The following is a 16,050-nucleotide window of genomic DNA, read 5'->3' on the forward strand; positions in this document are numbered from 1 at the left end:
TATGAAGCTCTCCTCTTTTATTTGATCTCCTTGTTCCTCAGACAACTGCTCTGCAAGGGGGTTTTAACAGCAGCAATATGTGCGTCTTAACATCAGACGAGTGGTCTGAACCCAGGTAATCGAATTTGGGATCATATGATTGGGCATGACAAGGGGAATGGGAAGGAGAGCCATTCACCTACTTGACATCTTTCTAGTCTCACACACCCACAAACACACAAAAACACACATGTCTCCATTTTTTGAATACTTTGCCAGGTCACCACTTGTCAAAAAACAACATGGCTACTCTGTGTGCTGCTCACCCATCTGGCCTGATGGAGCCTCTTCCCCATGGTGCTTTTTACATGAAACATTCTGCAGCTTCAAAGCCATGTTACTGCCGGTTTAGCTGTAATGTGCCATTATGCATGGCATCCCAGAGCATACTGAAGTACAAAAGGAACCACATGTGGAGCGTTCCATGTGCCCAAAGCTATATATTACATATGTTACATACTGTATACAAGATGGTTCGCGTGTGTGTGTGTGTGTGTGTGTGTGTGTGTGTGTGTGTGTGTTTAGAGGAGACTCTACATTACATAGTTACAACTGGACAGGAGGAAAGAGGGTTAAATACATGCAGTTGATTCCAAAAGCATAGGATTATTCATTTCCCTTCTCCTGTGGGAACAAGCTTCCGCTCCACAGTGTAAGCACACACTCGTGATTGGATGTTATTTAATACTGTACTGTAATATTTGGAGGTATTTTTGAAAAGTGCTGGTGATAAAAGTGAGAAATGTAGAGAAGGAGAGATTCAGCACAAGAAAGTTTGTAAAGATACATTTTTCCCTCCCTATTGAAGTGGAGACGTTTGAGTCTCAAGCAAAACTGATTTGAAGCAAAATGGAGTTCTGCAAATGAGAAAACAACATCAGGGCTAAGTTACTATTTGAAGGTGCTGTCAAAGGCTTTCTCTGTCTTTACCCTCCACCTTTCATCTTTCTCTCATCCCTCGTACCTCCTCCTCCCTTCCCACTCTCATTAGTGATGGTTGTGAGAGAGTGGAGAACAAAGCCGAGGCCCTGCCAATCGATCACCGAGCAGCACGATCAATCGACTGGTGGAGCACAGGTCTCCTCCATCTGCCCAACAATTGACGGGTCAAAGATTGATGAGGAAGATTGTTGTGCCTCTGTGTTAGTTTGTATGTTAATGCAACAGTATGTCTGTATTCAAGATAGATTATAGAAGATTTAATCTCATCTTGTTTGTCAGCTGCACATTTTAATTTGTGCTCTATTGCAAAATAAATTAAGACTATCAAAAGAACAACACATGGGTGATGTATGGGGTGTGTGTGTGTGTGTGTGTGTGTGTGTGTGTGAGAGAGAGAGAGAGAGAGAAAAAAAAGTATGTATGCACACATGCTCTGAGGTGTAACAAAGTCCCCAGACACTGACAGATATTTTTTTTGGTGGATACTCTTTACCCTGGCACTGTGTTTCTGCTCTGGCAGCAGTAAATACAAATACATGCACGTGTGCGCGCATACACACACACACACGCACACAAGCAGAATTAAATCATACACTGGCATGGTGTCACACTTTACCCTGGCACGGTGACATTGCCTTTCAGTGCTATAACTTATGCCAGCGCTCTAATGGATGAATCCTGCAGCGCTCTGAACAAGCTTGGGTGTGTGCGAGATTTGTGCATATGTATGTGCTTCAGCGTGTTACCCAGTATTTTCAAGGTGGTGTGAATTATGTGTCACAGCTGGCCAGATGACTTGCCTCGGTTTCATCTTGAATTTCTGTGTGTCTCTCTGGGAGAATGATGCTGCCACATTTGCATGAGAAAGGTTGTCAGACTAACACCTTTTCTTGTTTCTCTCCCTCCCTCCTTCCTCCCCCCTCTCCTCACTCCCTCTGTCTATCTTGCTCCTGTGTCCACAGCTCTGATAGCCATAGGCCAGTACAGCAGTACTATAGAGACTGTGGATGCCGGCTGGTGTAAGGACATCACAGACCAGGGAGCCACGCAGATCGCTCAGAGCAGCAAGTCCCTCCGCTACCTGGGCCTCATGAGATGTGACAAGGTAACAAGGCCCATCCCATAATGTCTGCTGCTGTATGTGTTTTTTTTTGTTTGTTTTTTGTATTTGGGGGGGGGGGGTAACTAAAACAGGTTTTGTGATGTTTTGACCAAGCTTTACTAACATGCGGATCTGTTTGTTTTCTCTGTTTTATGTAATTGTAAATGAAATCTTTGGGGTTTAGAGTCATGGTCACACAAAATAAGCAATTTCAAGATATCACCTTGGGAATTGCAGTGGGCATCACCACAATTTTCTGACATTTTATAGACTTAACAATTCAAGAAAAATAACTCTCAGATGAATGCTAATTATCACACATTCTGCTCTGTTTTCTTTAATGTAGTTGTACCACCCCTTTTTGTACTCTGAATGTGCTTATTTTGTGTATATGGATGTGTATGCATGCTTGTGCATAACATGTACACATGAACCCTCAAAAGACCCAGATTAGGGCAACTGGTCAATTTAGAAAGTATCCAGAGAAGGTGTGGAGTAGCTAAGCCACTGCTGCCTGTGCCCTGTATGTCAATGTGATGCATGTTTGACTCAGCTGGCTGGGTGAAGTAAAGTGGCATAATGATCCCTCTCAAACCTACTTTGAGATGTCTCTGGGTCTGAGCAATGATCTTTCCAAAGTCTAAGCCCTTAAACTCTCCTCTGGCCTCTTACCCATCCAATCACTAACCTGATGGAGGCACATTTAGTTGTAGTGCCATGGTAACAACTCCACCCACCTCTCCATTTGGTTCACTGGCACTCCTGCTACACAGATACATCCACTTAGTGTGGGATCATTCAGTCTGACATGAGTGGGATGAGGTCAGACAAGGAAGGGAACGTGAACAGCTGGCTTAACCTAGAAACTTTAGTCTGCACTAATATTGTACAGCCTGGTGTCTTGTACTGTAGCCTGGTATACAACACAGGCCATAATCCTAATGCTGGTGGGCCTCCATATGGTGAGTTAACAGTATGCTTTAATGAGCCTTTTGTTTTCATGTTGAGGCAAGATTTTACATTTGGGGTTTTGGGCTGAACAAATTTAAAAGCCTCTCCTGTGCAGTAAAAAAAGTGCAAGTGGAAGTTGGCAGGGAAGAAGGGGAGGGCGGAGAGATTTTGACTTATAGTCGAGGCCTTTCACCAGGTTGGGAACTCATCATTTTTATTCCTTCATTATGAAATCAGTGATATCTGCGTGTCGTGGCCTCGAGGTTGACCCTATGGATTTCTCTGATAAAAATGCCTACCCGGAGATCGTTAAGCTCGACAAGAACATCGGTGTATCATATTTATCTATTTATACTGTAATAAAATTAAAACATATGAGAGTCTGACATGACCCCATATGTAAGGTCTCAGTGATGAAGCGGTGTACTCAATTCACATTATTGCAGACATGAATGCGTATCTATCATATTTATCTAGAAGTAATAAAGAGTAACAGCATTACATAGCAGGTGATCACTTACATTCCATTTTCATTTAGTTCCCTCCTGCCTCGCTGACTCAGTGACCCAACAATCGATATCTACAGCAATGCTAATAAAAATCTGTTCTGGAATGACCTACTCCATTGCTAATCTTTACTGGAATAACAGTTTTTCTTAGTTTCTCTCCACTCTGTGCTTTCATGATCCAGCCCTCCCAACAAGAAAATTCACCCATCCCTCTGCCCTTATATACCTATCCATCTCTCTCTTCAGATGTGATATTCGTACTTATAATTTAGCCTGGAGGATGGAAAGATAAATAATTATTCTCCCTCTTCTCTGAAGGGGGGATTTGGGGATGACACAGCTAAATAAAGCTCTAATTGGTGCTATTAGGGTTGTAATGGAGTGTGAATTGAGCAGAGAGAAGAGTTTGACAGTTTCCAAGGTCAGGTACATTACCAGCCCTAATTCACAGAATTAATTTACTGCATGTTTGCCCCCTTCACCCATTTCTCTGTCTTCAGTCTGTCTTTTGTGTCTTTAAATTGTGTTAAGCATTGCAAATGAGCCTGGAATACTGGTGAGGATTGGTTCAGGCTTGTGTAGGGTAAAAAGACTTTTCTTTGTTATTGTTGTTGTTGTTGTTGTTGTTTTTCATTATGTGAGGCGAGAAAGGGAGTTACAGTAGATAAGGTCAGGTTTCAGGATGAGACAGAGAGAGAGGAATAGGGGTAATATGAAGTTTGCTCAGAGGGAAACAGATAAACAGAAATCACTTGTTATTACCGAGGTCACAGCGAAAATGAGTGCCACAGAGCAAGTTATAGACGTAAATAGGTGAGAGGCAGCGACAGACCAGGGGGATTGTGGTTATCTACAAGTCAGCCCAGGGGCAGCAGTGACCATGCTCTGCCTTCTCCTCATCTCCCTCCCCCACTCCATCCCTCAAACCTCCTGCTCTCTTCTCAAGATTCATCCGTCATCTCAACTAAAGATCAGTGCCACTCTTTTTCTGTCTGACATTTCATTCGAATTTTTACATATTTAACATCCAAAACAACTCTCAGCTAGGGCTGTCCGTTGTCTTTATCAGGGTCACTTTTTCGGATTTGAGCCTGTGACTTTTCTTTCTGTTGTACAACTGGCGCTTCAACCCCTTGGCCACACTGCTGCTTCACTGATCAAATTGCACACTATATTTTGTCAGATAAATATAGCTTCACAGTCATTTTTGCACAAATTTTAAGTGCTTTGACTGCTGTTTGGTAAAAATTAGGTTTTACAGTTGCTGTAATCTGTGTCTTTTAAATGAGTACTTTTTAAATATAAATATTAGTGTAGGCAGGGCATTCAATTTGGTCATGATTTATTTATTTATTTTCGTTTGCTTTCGACATTTCAGCCTCTAGCAATGTTGTATCATGCTTTATTTGTGTATTGCAGAAGTAAAATCCAGAGGCATGTCCAATTCAATCTCTTGGCAAACTAATCTCATCTCTGCACTTAATGCAGTTCTGGGAAAACGAAGAAGCTGGGGGATAACTCTCAATTCCACAAGGTTCCTACATAATGAAAGTCTTGTGCAAATTACTTAACTTTAGATTTCTCTCAGCCACAGCTTCTCTTCTTTATGTTGACAAATCCATTTGAATTTTTTCCCTCCTGCCTCATCTGATTAAATTCCCCATTGTTTAAAATAAGATGTAAGACGTTGCTGTTCGCCATACATCCGTTTGTCTTTTTCTTTCTTCAGTCTACTGTTGACAGAATGAATGGTATATAAGGTCAGCTTTACTTCCTTAGTGAAGTACATATTCTTGCTGTGCTCTTAGGTTGCACAAGATGTGTATTAAAGGTTAAATTCTATGGTACAACATGAGACAGGAACAGAAGGGCATTCCAGACAAAACTACTTAACTGTAGAATGTGTTCTTTATTAGATTTGTTGGTAATGTCATATGATTGAGCTTGATAGATTTTAATTGGTTCACCACTCTTTGCTTGACCCGTAACAACCTCCATTTGCTTAGCTCAGCTCCAGGATCTACACACTTGAGGAACCATCTCAATATTTACTTACCAGCCAACATCCTGTAGCTAAGGGGATAATTGACAGTGGCCCCAACCTGAAATAATTTTGCTTTGCATACCAACCATGAATGTTTGAATTGCAAAAATAAATTGTTATATACACTTACACATAGTGGCCTGCTTTGGCAAGTTATTACTTGTGAGAGCAGCGTTGACAGTGTTTTGGACATAATGCAAATACTCCAACGTTAACAGGGACTTTGCTTAGTTTCTGTTTAAGATGTGGATGTTGCAGGAATTTTTTTCAAGTAACTGCAACACAAAGTAGAAAAAAACATCTAGGATTAGAAGTGACAATTTCACAGTAACACACAGACCTCCTCTTCAGCCATTCATAGCCTAATTACCATTAGGGCAAGCCTATACCTGCCTGTCTTACAGATGTTCAGGTAACATCTGCAGCCTACTTTTGGCTATTTAAAATAAATCATTCTTCCTCTCTTCCTCCCTCACTTTTTTCCTTCTCCACCAAGCTTCATCCCACAGTAACTGATCTGGAGTTAGGTTTCAGAGTGGGTCCTGTCAGTCTTAGACAAATACAGTCTTGTGATAACCTTGACACAAAGTGTGGACGGCCCAGTCAGCTCTCAGCCTCAGCAGCGCAGCTCGGCCTGTGTAAATTTGTTTGGAATTGTCAAAACGCTGGGAATTTTAATGTAACAGCTTCCCTGAATGTCACAGGACTTGGAGAGCGTGGAATTCATTTAAGAACTGTTAACAGGATCCATCTGGCTCTCCTCATGTGGAGCAGTGTGAAGGATCGATTTCCTCCATCACAGTTTATACAAACGTGCTTCCGTACTGTATACATTTTACTGCCAGGCAGCCTAAATTTTGTGTCCACTGCCATTTGAACTGATATGACAAATTTTATTTTTTTTTAACGCCGCACAAACACAGATCTGAGTGAAGTTCTATTTGATTGTCATGATATTTTCTTATTTAGGCTCTCCTTTCAGTAGCCGGGCGATATACATTTGTAATAGTATGGAATGTGTGTGACTCTCCTCCCTTCCCTACACGTCTGTCTGAAGGATTTCCTTTGTGTCTCAGTGTGTTTATACGTGCTCAAATGCAACGTGGCTGTGTGTAACTGTGTGTGTTCTCCAAGAGGAATTTATGTTATTTGCTGTTAACACAGCTTATAATGGAGCATTGAAATCAGAACCCCTCCAGGCCTGGGCAAATGGCGTGCTCCGCCTGTCTCAGATGATTACACCCCTCAGCCCTCAGGGCTAAACGACCCCGTTCTGACGAGGGGAAAGAATGCGATTGATCCAGACTCACCCAAAAATAATCAAATCAATTCATTTACTCCTCTTTCAGCTATGACACTGTGCCAGTCTTTTGAAGGGTTCAGCTGAAAGACTCAAGGAAAAAAGTGCCTTAATCTTCTGAAAAACGTATCCTTTTTGCTCGGCAGTGCTGCATATGTCCGTGCATGTCTCTCAGAGAAGCCTGGCTCCCCAGCAAGTCTACTGTTAAAAGTTAGGGCTTCTCTGCCACAAACACAATGGAACATTATCTATTAATCCAGAATATGCTTTCGAGTGGTGAAATTCAGTGCATTGGCGACAGAGTTAATTTTTAACTAAAATTACTGTGATGAAGCAACAACATTCTGCTCTTTGGATACAAACGAACATAAACATGCCAAACTTGCACAAATTCACCACATGCTGTTGCTGTAACATTTATAGCTTTTTTTGGCTAACCACAAAATTAAGACAAGTGTCCGATCACACAGACTGAGATCCAGCAGTAAATTTTTTTGATTTGTGTAGAAATACACTATACTGTTGAGCACTGAACAGTGTAGCTCATTGCACTCTTTATCTTGACATTGTTTTCATATGGCTCTTATATGTGTTAAATTGCTGTTTTCTATAATAGGCCCTCCTGGCCTCTCTGTGAACATTTAGAGCCTTCATTCTCTGTTGATGTATCACTTTGTGGATTTTGATCTTATTTAGTCTTACTGGAAGGTTTTCTTTAGAACCATTTTCACAGCTTGCTCAAATGCACCTCTTTTTTTCCCCCTCTCATCCTCTTTCTTCTACTGTCCATTCCCCCTCCTTCCCTCTTCTCTCGTCTCTGTCCTCCCATCCTTCTCTCCTCTCTTCTCATCTAATTTCTTTTTTCCCCAGCTTCTTTTCCACTACTTCATTAGAGTGAAAACAAATGGGCAGTCCAGGTTGTGAAACAGAGGAGGGGAGCAAACTCTCATAGTCAGCACAAAGCCAGACTAGGAAAATAATGGCTACTGGCCCCTTCAGGGACAGCTGGTGGAGAGAGTAAGAGTTATCATAGTAATGGAGGAGATGAGGGAGGGGGAAATAAAAAATAAAACGAGGGGTGGGCTTGAGGATAAAACAACGAAAAAATTTTTTTAACAAAAGACAGAAACCAAGAGAAAATAAAAGTAAAATTAGATAAAAGGAAATAAAAGAGTGAATGTTAGCTATTCACTTTACCAATGGCCCCCCCAAAAATTGTTTTGTGTAAGCAGTTTTGAAGTGTATTCCTATTACCTGAACGAGGTGGAGCAGCGATTGGGGAACAGGTATAAGCACTGCTGCACCCCGAGATAGAGCAACCAGACACAGACCTTGTTAAAAGAACAGACATCCCAATCAATATGGTCGTTCCACTGGTGTATCCAGCTGTCAGGGACTACACATAGATAGGCACGGCACAGCAATTTGCAGACATAAACAAGAGCCTAATTGTTCAGGGCCTGGAGGTTTGGAATGAGGAAAACAAAGATGAAGTATGGTGAAGAGTTAAGAGGCATTTTAACTCTCGTTTAGGAAATGAGAGTTTGGGAGTTCAGCAAAACTTTCTTTGATGAGTGTTGTTATTGTGAACGGCAGGGATCCTTAGCTTAAAGGCTTCAAACGCGAAGGGGAATTAGGAGAAAGATACTGCATGCACAGCATCAAGCGTAAGATAGGCAGGTTCTCTGGTCCCTACTTTCCAGGATTTGGTCCGTCTTGAATGTTCAAAGTCGAAAAAGTAGTTTGAAAGAGTCATTTGCTATTTGTGATTTTCAGTGTAATCTTGGGAGTCTCATCCCACACAGAAGAGCGGTATTGATTGGCGGTCTTAACTGAAGCCTCCTTCTGATCATCCCTTCATCTTGTTTCTAAAGGGCAGGAGCTAGGGACAGTGAAGGAGGGAGGGTGAAATAAAGTGAGACACCGACAGAGTTCACTGAGTATCTGAAGGGAATCTCAGAATTGCCCTTCAACAAAAATCTACCCAGACACACACACACGGAAACCTGACCTCACCTGGCTCACATACACTCACATACAAACTCATGCATTTCGTTGCCTGCTCTCCACCTTGTCCTCACTTTATTTTTACCCCTCTTTTGGTCTCTCTGCATCTCTCTCCCTTACCCTCCTCTAAGCAAGGACAGCCAAGGTTGTTTGAATTTTGGACGCTGCGCACATCTTTTGTTCATTCAATTAGTTCATTAAATTTGCCCCCATGTCTTGTCTTTCAGCCTTCCCCCTTTTTCTCCCTCTCCTCCTCTTCTTCCCTCATCCAGTGCTGTTTACGCATCACAACGGAGGTCGACATAATCTCGTGGAGTCATGGGCAGACGATAGACAAGACTCAGTGTGGCCTGGATACTCAGATTTGCCAATCCTGATATGTTTTGGGGCAATAACTAACATTTGGCTCAATTGTTTTTTTCCTTCTCTGAGACACTGAGAGAGACAGCAGGTGGTCACGGACCATTTTTAGCCTGCACGCTCAGTGTCTGACTGTGTTGGTGATGAATTAGCTATTTAATGCTAATGACAATGTCACTCCCCTCACTGATGGTATGTCTGTACAAATTTAATACATCCAGGCGAGCTTGGGAATTTTCTTCGGGGGGGATCGATTCAGCCTCTGATTGATGTCCAGCTTTATAATTGATTGGAAACAGAGTAGTCAATGGATGTAAAAGCTTTGAATACTTTTTGCAAAGGCAAACTGTGTATCCACAAATAGTGTTCCTATGACTTGTGGCTGCTAAGTGAACATTTGAGAAAAAGAACAATTTTCACCCAAGAGCTGAAGTTCAGAAAACAAAGATACAGATTTTTCATACCTGTCAAGATTTTCTTTTGTACTGACGGTAAAGAATAGAACAAAAAGACTGAAATCTGTGTACACAATGTTATTCGTTGAGCTTTTTAATACAGAAGAGCTTGACTTTAATTGCTCTATTCTCGTTTGATTATTCAGAAATACCCCATAATTCAGAATAATCACTCTACAATAGGTGCACATGTCAGGCTTACAGATGAGTATTGCTCACTGCCTTGTTTGTAACTTTGAACAGTCCACACATCTAATCAAAGCCCTCTCCGCTCTAAAGAGTCACTATGAATTTTGTATCATGGTGTTCTAGGAAAGGACAGGGTCAAACTGTCCTTGTTCTTTATTTATTCTGAAGACCAACGGAGTCATGTGAGAAAAAAATTAAACACAGCCGCTCTGTTGTGATTATCTTTTAGGAATTTTGCTTGTGTCTGACCTCTAGTAAGCTGCTCTGGAATTTCCTATAGTTTCTGGAGGTGTGTGTGTGTGTGTGTGTCTGTCTGTGTGTGTGTGTGTGTGTGTTGACCCTAACTACATTGTGCTGTTTGCCATTTGAAGAGGGAGAAGCCATCTTAGTTAACAGGGCATTCAACCGTTCTGTTATTATCTCATTGTACCCTGTGACAACAATATATGACCCACACTAGTCCCTGTAGTAGGAACATGAACTCACCATATCTGTCTCCATCTTTAGGTGCCTCTCTGTGCTTGTCACTCTGTCACAACACCTCTCTTTCTTTCTTTCACCTGTGCTCTTTCTGTGTTTTTATCTATACCATCAATTTAAATAACGAACATTAAGAGTTAATCGGTGCTAAGGTTATGTGTTGAACAATTAGATTGATTTTTACTACAATTTGATATCTATTCACTGATTATGGTGAAAGAGCTAAGAGTAGAGGTCTTCATTGGTCCATAATATTGGACTGAATCTGAAACAGTCCTGTGGAAACCCCACCTGAACCGAAATTGATTGAAGTAAATTAATATTAATAGTTATAAACAATCAGAAAGAGACTTGGGGACTGTCGGACCACGTCCGAAATAGACCCAAGAATAATTGGACCCAATCCAAAATGTCATCAACTCAGACAGTCAATTTCCATCTCACTTCAAAAATCAAATCTTTCCTCCCGTTTTTATGACACACTACATGATCGGAGGTAATATAGAGTCCACATGGATCCACTCGGGTATTGGACATATTGACCCACCCATCTGACAACAAGACCTGCTGCAATAGAATGAAACCGCCACCTGGACCTGGTCCCTTTTCTTGGTAACTAGGAAGTAGTAACTGATGGACATGTTAGGACATCTATGTTAGAACACCGTATCGTTTACTTTGTTGAACAATATTATATGTATGATGTAAGGAGTAAAAAGATATATAAATCTAACATATTATATAATACAACTTACTGTATTTTATTTATAAAACAAAAGTTAATTGTGGTTGCATTCATATTCTGGAGACTTTGTTTTCCTGATCTTCAGATAATTAAAGTATCATTTCATGCTATGGTTTGGCATGTTTTTACCTTTATAGCACTTAATTTAAAGTATTAAATCTGTCTCTAAACTCTAAGGCTTCTTAGTCACCGTGTCACCACAACACCTCCTGTTTTAATTAGCTTTATTTTAGTTCTGCCTAATAGATGTAGCTGTGATAGTATTTCACTGTGTTTTCTTTTCTGAGACTAACAAATAAATTGTGCAAAGCCTCTTGAGTTATGGAATGTTTTCCTCCGGTCTGCAGAGATAAGAAGGCCGGCGTAGAGAGAGGGATTGGGCTGAGCCTCGTACACATTCCTTTAGTTACCTTTGTCACGCGTGATGGAGTGTGGGGTTTACAAACCTGGCCTCCAGAACCTCTTTCTCTGACCCTGTTCAGTTGAGCCCCCATTTCTCCGTGTGTGTGTGTGTGTGTGTGTGTGTGTGTGTGTGTTTGTGTTTGTTTGTGTATATGTATGTGTGTGTATGCACTGACACCCTGCTTTTCAGCTCTGCTGCTGTCTGATATTGTGCAGGGATGAGGGTGTGTGAGCAGGACCAGACCTTAGATGTCGCAAGCGGTGCCTGACCTGGTTTTTAAAAGCATTCAGAGCCATGCACTGCAGATTTCTGAGGGTCACTTGGCTTTCTGAGACTAAATCAAAATGTTTGAGCTCAGGCTTTCCTCGGTAAAGAGCAGTCTATTCCTTAAGCTTCCAAGCCAATGCATCAATAGTTCATTTAGAAATATTGAATCCTTCAGAATAAGTTTGTGGCGACCTCTTTTCTGTCTCTACACTTCTGAAAATCCACTGCTTTGTTATGTTCATCTTCTCCATACATTCCTCGCCCTCTTATCCAAGACGTAGAAATATCTTTCAGTTGTCCAGTCACTCGTTTAGAAACTTTACAACCAGGGCTTTTCCTCTGAGCAGTTTAAAGAAGGCTATAAATCTGTCCTGTTTAAATCCAGACTTGTTTAAGGTGCCTTTTACTAAGACCTGATACACTACATTCTTCTGCTGCCTAAACAAGCTTTTTAAACATTTACCCTAAATGTATTTACTGGTTGACTGATACACTCTGTACATGGGAGTAGACAGGGAACAGGGGGTATTTGTCTCTCTTTATGGGCCTGGGACTATCAGTGGCTGCCACAAGGCCAAAGTACATGCAGTGAAAGAGAAAAAAAAGAAAAATGCACCCCACAGACCTGTGCTGAATGTAATGAAAACACAATAAAATACAAAGAAATACAATAAAGGACCACTGAATATATCTTTTGTTTTCTAATATCTGCATGCACATTTAAATGCAGTTCTGAAGTTGTTCAAAATCAATAGTCAGTGTTTTATTGCTTTTTCCAGGGTCATTTTTGCTATGTACACTACAGAGCTCAGTGGGTTTGATATATTCAGAAGGAGTGGAGGCCATATTTTTTTAGCCTTCTATTTCCTAAACTCTTTCCCTCTGTCTTTATTCCATTTCCCTCCCTTGATTGCTAGGAGCACTCAGAGGGTGTTCTCACCACGCCGGTCTAATATGATATGCATCTTCGTGTTTGTGTATCTGATTATCGATTTACGACCCTGTTCTTCTTTTTCCCCCGCTGAGAATGTGAACTGCTGCTACATTAGTCATCTTTTACAACGTGTTTTACTGCGCTGCTTACTAGGGGAAGGCCCAGCGCTTGCGGTAAATGTATACTTTACGTGGTGATAGAGTGTATTTGCATCAGAGGATCAGTCTTAAAAAAAAGGAGCTTACCGTTATGAAAGAGAGCACACAAGAGCACCCCAAGAGCAGGGGTCCGATCAGGAACGTGCCGTCACTTACCCTCAACTGTCAACTGTAAAAGTAGAGGAGCAGTCGTCAACTGGCGCTCACACACACAACCCAGTATGCACGTTTAATGTACAGCATGTTCAAATAAAAGGTGCTTTTTGCCGATCAGCCTATCAGACATGCATCTTTTTGTTTTCCCCTCATCCCTCTCTCGCCCTCTTGTAAACCCTGACAACGGCACATTACCCGTCAGCATGCATTACACCACACTTAGATCTACAGGGCAGCATTTTTGAAGTTAAAATGGGGGAAAATATCATAAGTATAGGCCTTGCTCCAGATAGCTGTGGCTGCGCTCCCAGATGCTTCTCAAAGATTAGAATCATCAGTGAGTAGTGATCTGCTCTATCACATGGCTCTCCTACAGACTTGGCAGCAGGTTTGGAGGAGGGGTTGTACAGTACAGTTCACTGGATCAGGACTGTATGGGGTAAAAGAAAAAAACTCCCTGCCAGAGCCATATATCTAAAGCACCATTCCAGTCACAAGAGGCCTCAGTGGTTTCTGACAGCATTTTTAAGCTTATGTTGCCTAGCAACAAAATATCATTAAGCACAGCTTTGCCCAGTAACAAAATTTCACTCGAGGAAGAAACAGCTGAATCACTGGTTTTAAGAAGTCAGTGGCACAACTGTTGTAACTAGAGGACTCCCCTCTCTGCCAGCCAGTTACCCACAGCATTTGGTCTGACCTTCATGTCTAACATCAGCTCTGAGCTGCAAATACCAAGCAGGTGTGGTGATGTCATCACATCTCATTCAACATACCACAGAGCCATGCAAAGGGCACACAGCCTGGAAAGAGAAGGATTGTAGCTATGAACTCTGGGAACTTACTAGCTGAGGGTTTCTTTTACAGAAGACTGTTTCTGTGAGTTTCTGTGCTGTGTTGTAACCATTTGAAATGTATACAGGCTTGGATGTGATTGATTTTTTCTCCTTAAAATTTGATTGGCTTTTGCCTCTGCCATTATAAGATGTTTCATCATTTGACGCCTGTTGTATGTGACAGTAATTACTTTTTCAACACAAGATAAAAATACTAATGTTATTTTTCTGCACACACAGTTTTATCAACAAGACAGCACAGGGCAGTGCAATAGTTAGTCTTTCCATGATTTCCATCAAAGTGATCTATTTGGAACTCAAACATTTAGCATTGCCGCAACCAGCAATTAGGAAATGATTCAGCGTTTTGATTGGGAGCCATTTTGTGTGTGCTGTGTTTGCTCAGCAAGTGGAGCTTCACTAAATTAGCATTAATGAATGTTGTGGCCTCCTGTCATTTTGACAGGTCTATTCTTTAGATCTGTTTTAATTGTAATTAAGCCCTGATTAACAAGCTGGGGGATGTTTCATTCTCTTTTCAAGAATATAGCATAATATGTTATGAAGGCAATCAGGGGTTTGTCATTTTATCTGCTAATGAGGCTCAGCCATATGTCATAACAAACTTAACTTCTCTCTGTAGTAGCAGCTTTTGGAGGCTTTGGTAAAGCTGCTCTTCTGCTCCTGATTTGGTCCTCGGGCAACATGCGGCCATCTTTGTAGGCAAACCGCAGGTGTTTGTCTGGGAAAAACAGATGCGGGGTTCCCAAATCTGACCAGGCACCTCTGTTGCATCTCTCTCATTCTCATTTTCTGTTATCTCTCCACTACGGCTAACCCAATAAAGGCATTAAATGACCGAAATACAGAAATAATGAAAAAAAAGAAAAACCATGTGTGAAAGTGATCCAACATCACATAAAAGGTAATTATCACGATTTAGAGCCTGTTGCTAAATTTGTTGAAAACGATCCAAGAGTCAACAGACCAGACAGTTGATGAAAAGCTCCAAATTCATGATTTAAGAGAGTTGTGTGGTCAGACACCTGGGTCAAATCCTACAAATGGGAAAGAATGAACTGCATTAATCCTTGCTTTTGAGAACCACTGTTTATTATTAAAGTTGACTTGATTTGTTGCCTTTGCCAGGATTTATTCAACAGCTTTGTCAAAAGAATGAATTTACAGCCTGAAAAATAACCATCTCAGTCTCAGCGTCACTAGAAAAACCGGCCCCACAAACTGCTAAAATATACACGTTTCCATCCACTACTGTAATGCAAATATTAGGAGTTGGGTACATCAAGGTAAACAGTTGATTAAATCCCCAGTTGGTCTGCCATAAACCACTGCAGAAGAGGGAGGGGTCCACCGAGATGACATAATTACTAGGCCTCAAATGACCAACAAATATGTGAAAAGGGTGATGGAATCGGTGCAGTTGTGTTTGTTTTATGTATTAATTTGAGGATCAGTGGAAACATGAGTCACATGTTTCATGTACAGTATGTCATGACTTATTCACCAAGTCTGTTTCCATTGCTCTTTGTCACATTTTGTTTTGATCGATACACCAACCTTTCCCCCTTAATGTGCAAATGGGCATAAAAAGAGGTGGATGGAAATGTAATAAAATACGCTTCACTGGTTATATTTGGCCAAGGTAGTGAACCTCTTGAAATCATGTAGAAAAGGGCACAGAGATTCAAAATTATATATATATATATATACACACACACACACAGTGGGTACGGAAAGTATTCAGACCCCTTTAAATTTTTCACTCTTTGTTTCATTGCAGCCATTTTCCAAAAATCAAAAAAGTTCATTTTATTTCTTAGTAATGTACACTCAGCACCCCATCTTGACAGAAAAAAAACAGAAATGTAGAAATTTTTGCAAATTTATTAAAAAAGAAAAACTGAAATATCACATGGTCATAAGTATTCAGACCCTTTGCTCAGTATTTAGTAGAAGCACCCTTTTGATCTAATACAGCCATGAGTCGTTTTGGGAAAGATGCAACGAGTTTTTCACATCTGGATTTGGGTATCCTCTGCCATTCCTCCTTGCAGATCCTCTCCAGTTCTGTCAGGTTGGATGGTAAACGTTGGTGGACAGCCATTTTCAGGTCTCTCCAGAGATGCTCAATTGGGTTTAAGTCAGGGCTCTG

General features: G+C 41.1%; 1 protein-coding gene across 1 annotated transcript in view; it reads left to right on the top strand.

Moving 5' to 3' along the window:
* Positions 1-16,050, top strand: part of LOC123959864 (F-box/LRR-repeat protein 17-like) — a 152,536-nt gene that overhangs the window by 131,817 nt on the left and 4,669 nt on the right. The window contains exon 4 of the mRNA XM_046034176.1: positions 1,944-2,086. Within this exon, the coding sequence (XP_045890132.1) occupies positions 1,944-2,086 (143 nt within the window). The remainder of the gene's footprint in view (positions 1-1,943; positions 2,087-16,050) is intronic.

Source organism: Micropterus dolomieu, linkage group LG21, assembly GCF_021292245.1.
Source record: "Micropterus dolomieu isolate WLL.071019.BEF.003 ecotype Adirondacks linkage group LG21, ASM2129224v1, whole genome shotgun sequence".
Classification (NCBI taxonomy): Eukaryota; Metazoa; Chordata; class Actinopteri; order Centrarchiformes; family Centrarchidae; genus Micropterus; species Micropterus dolomieu.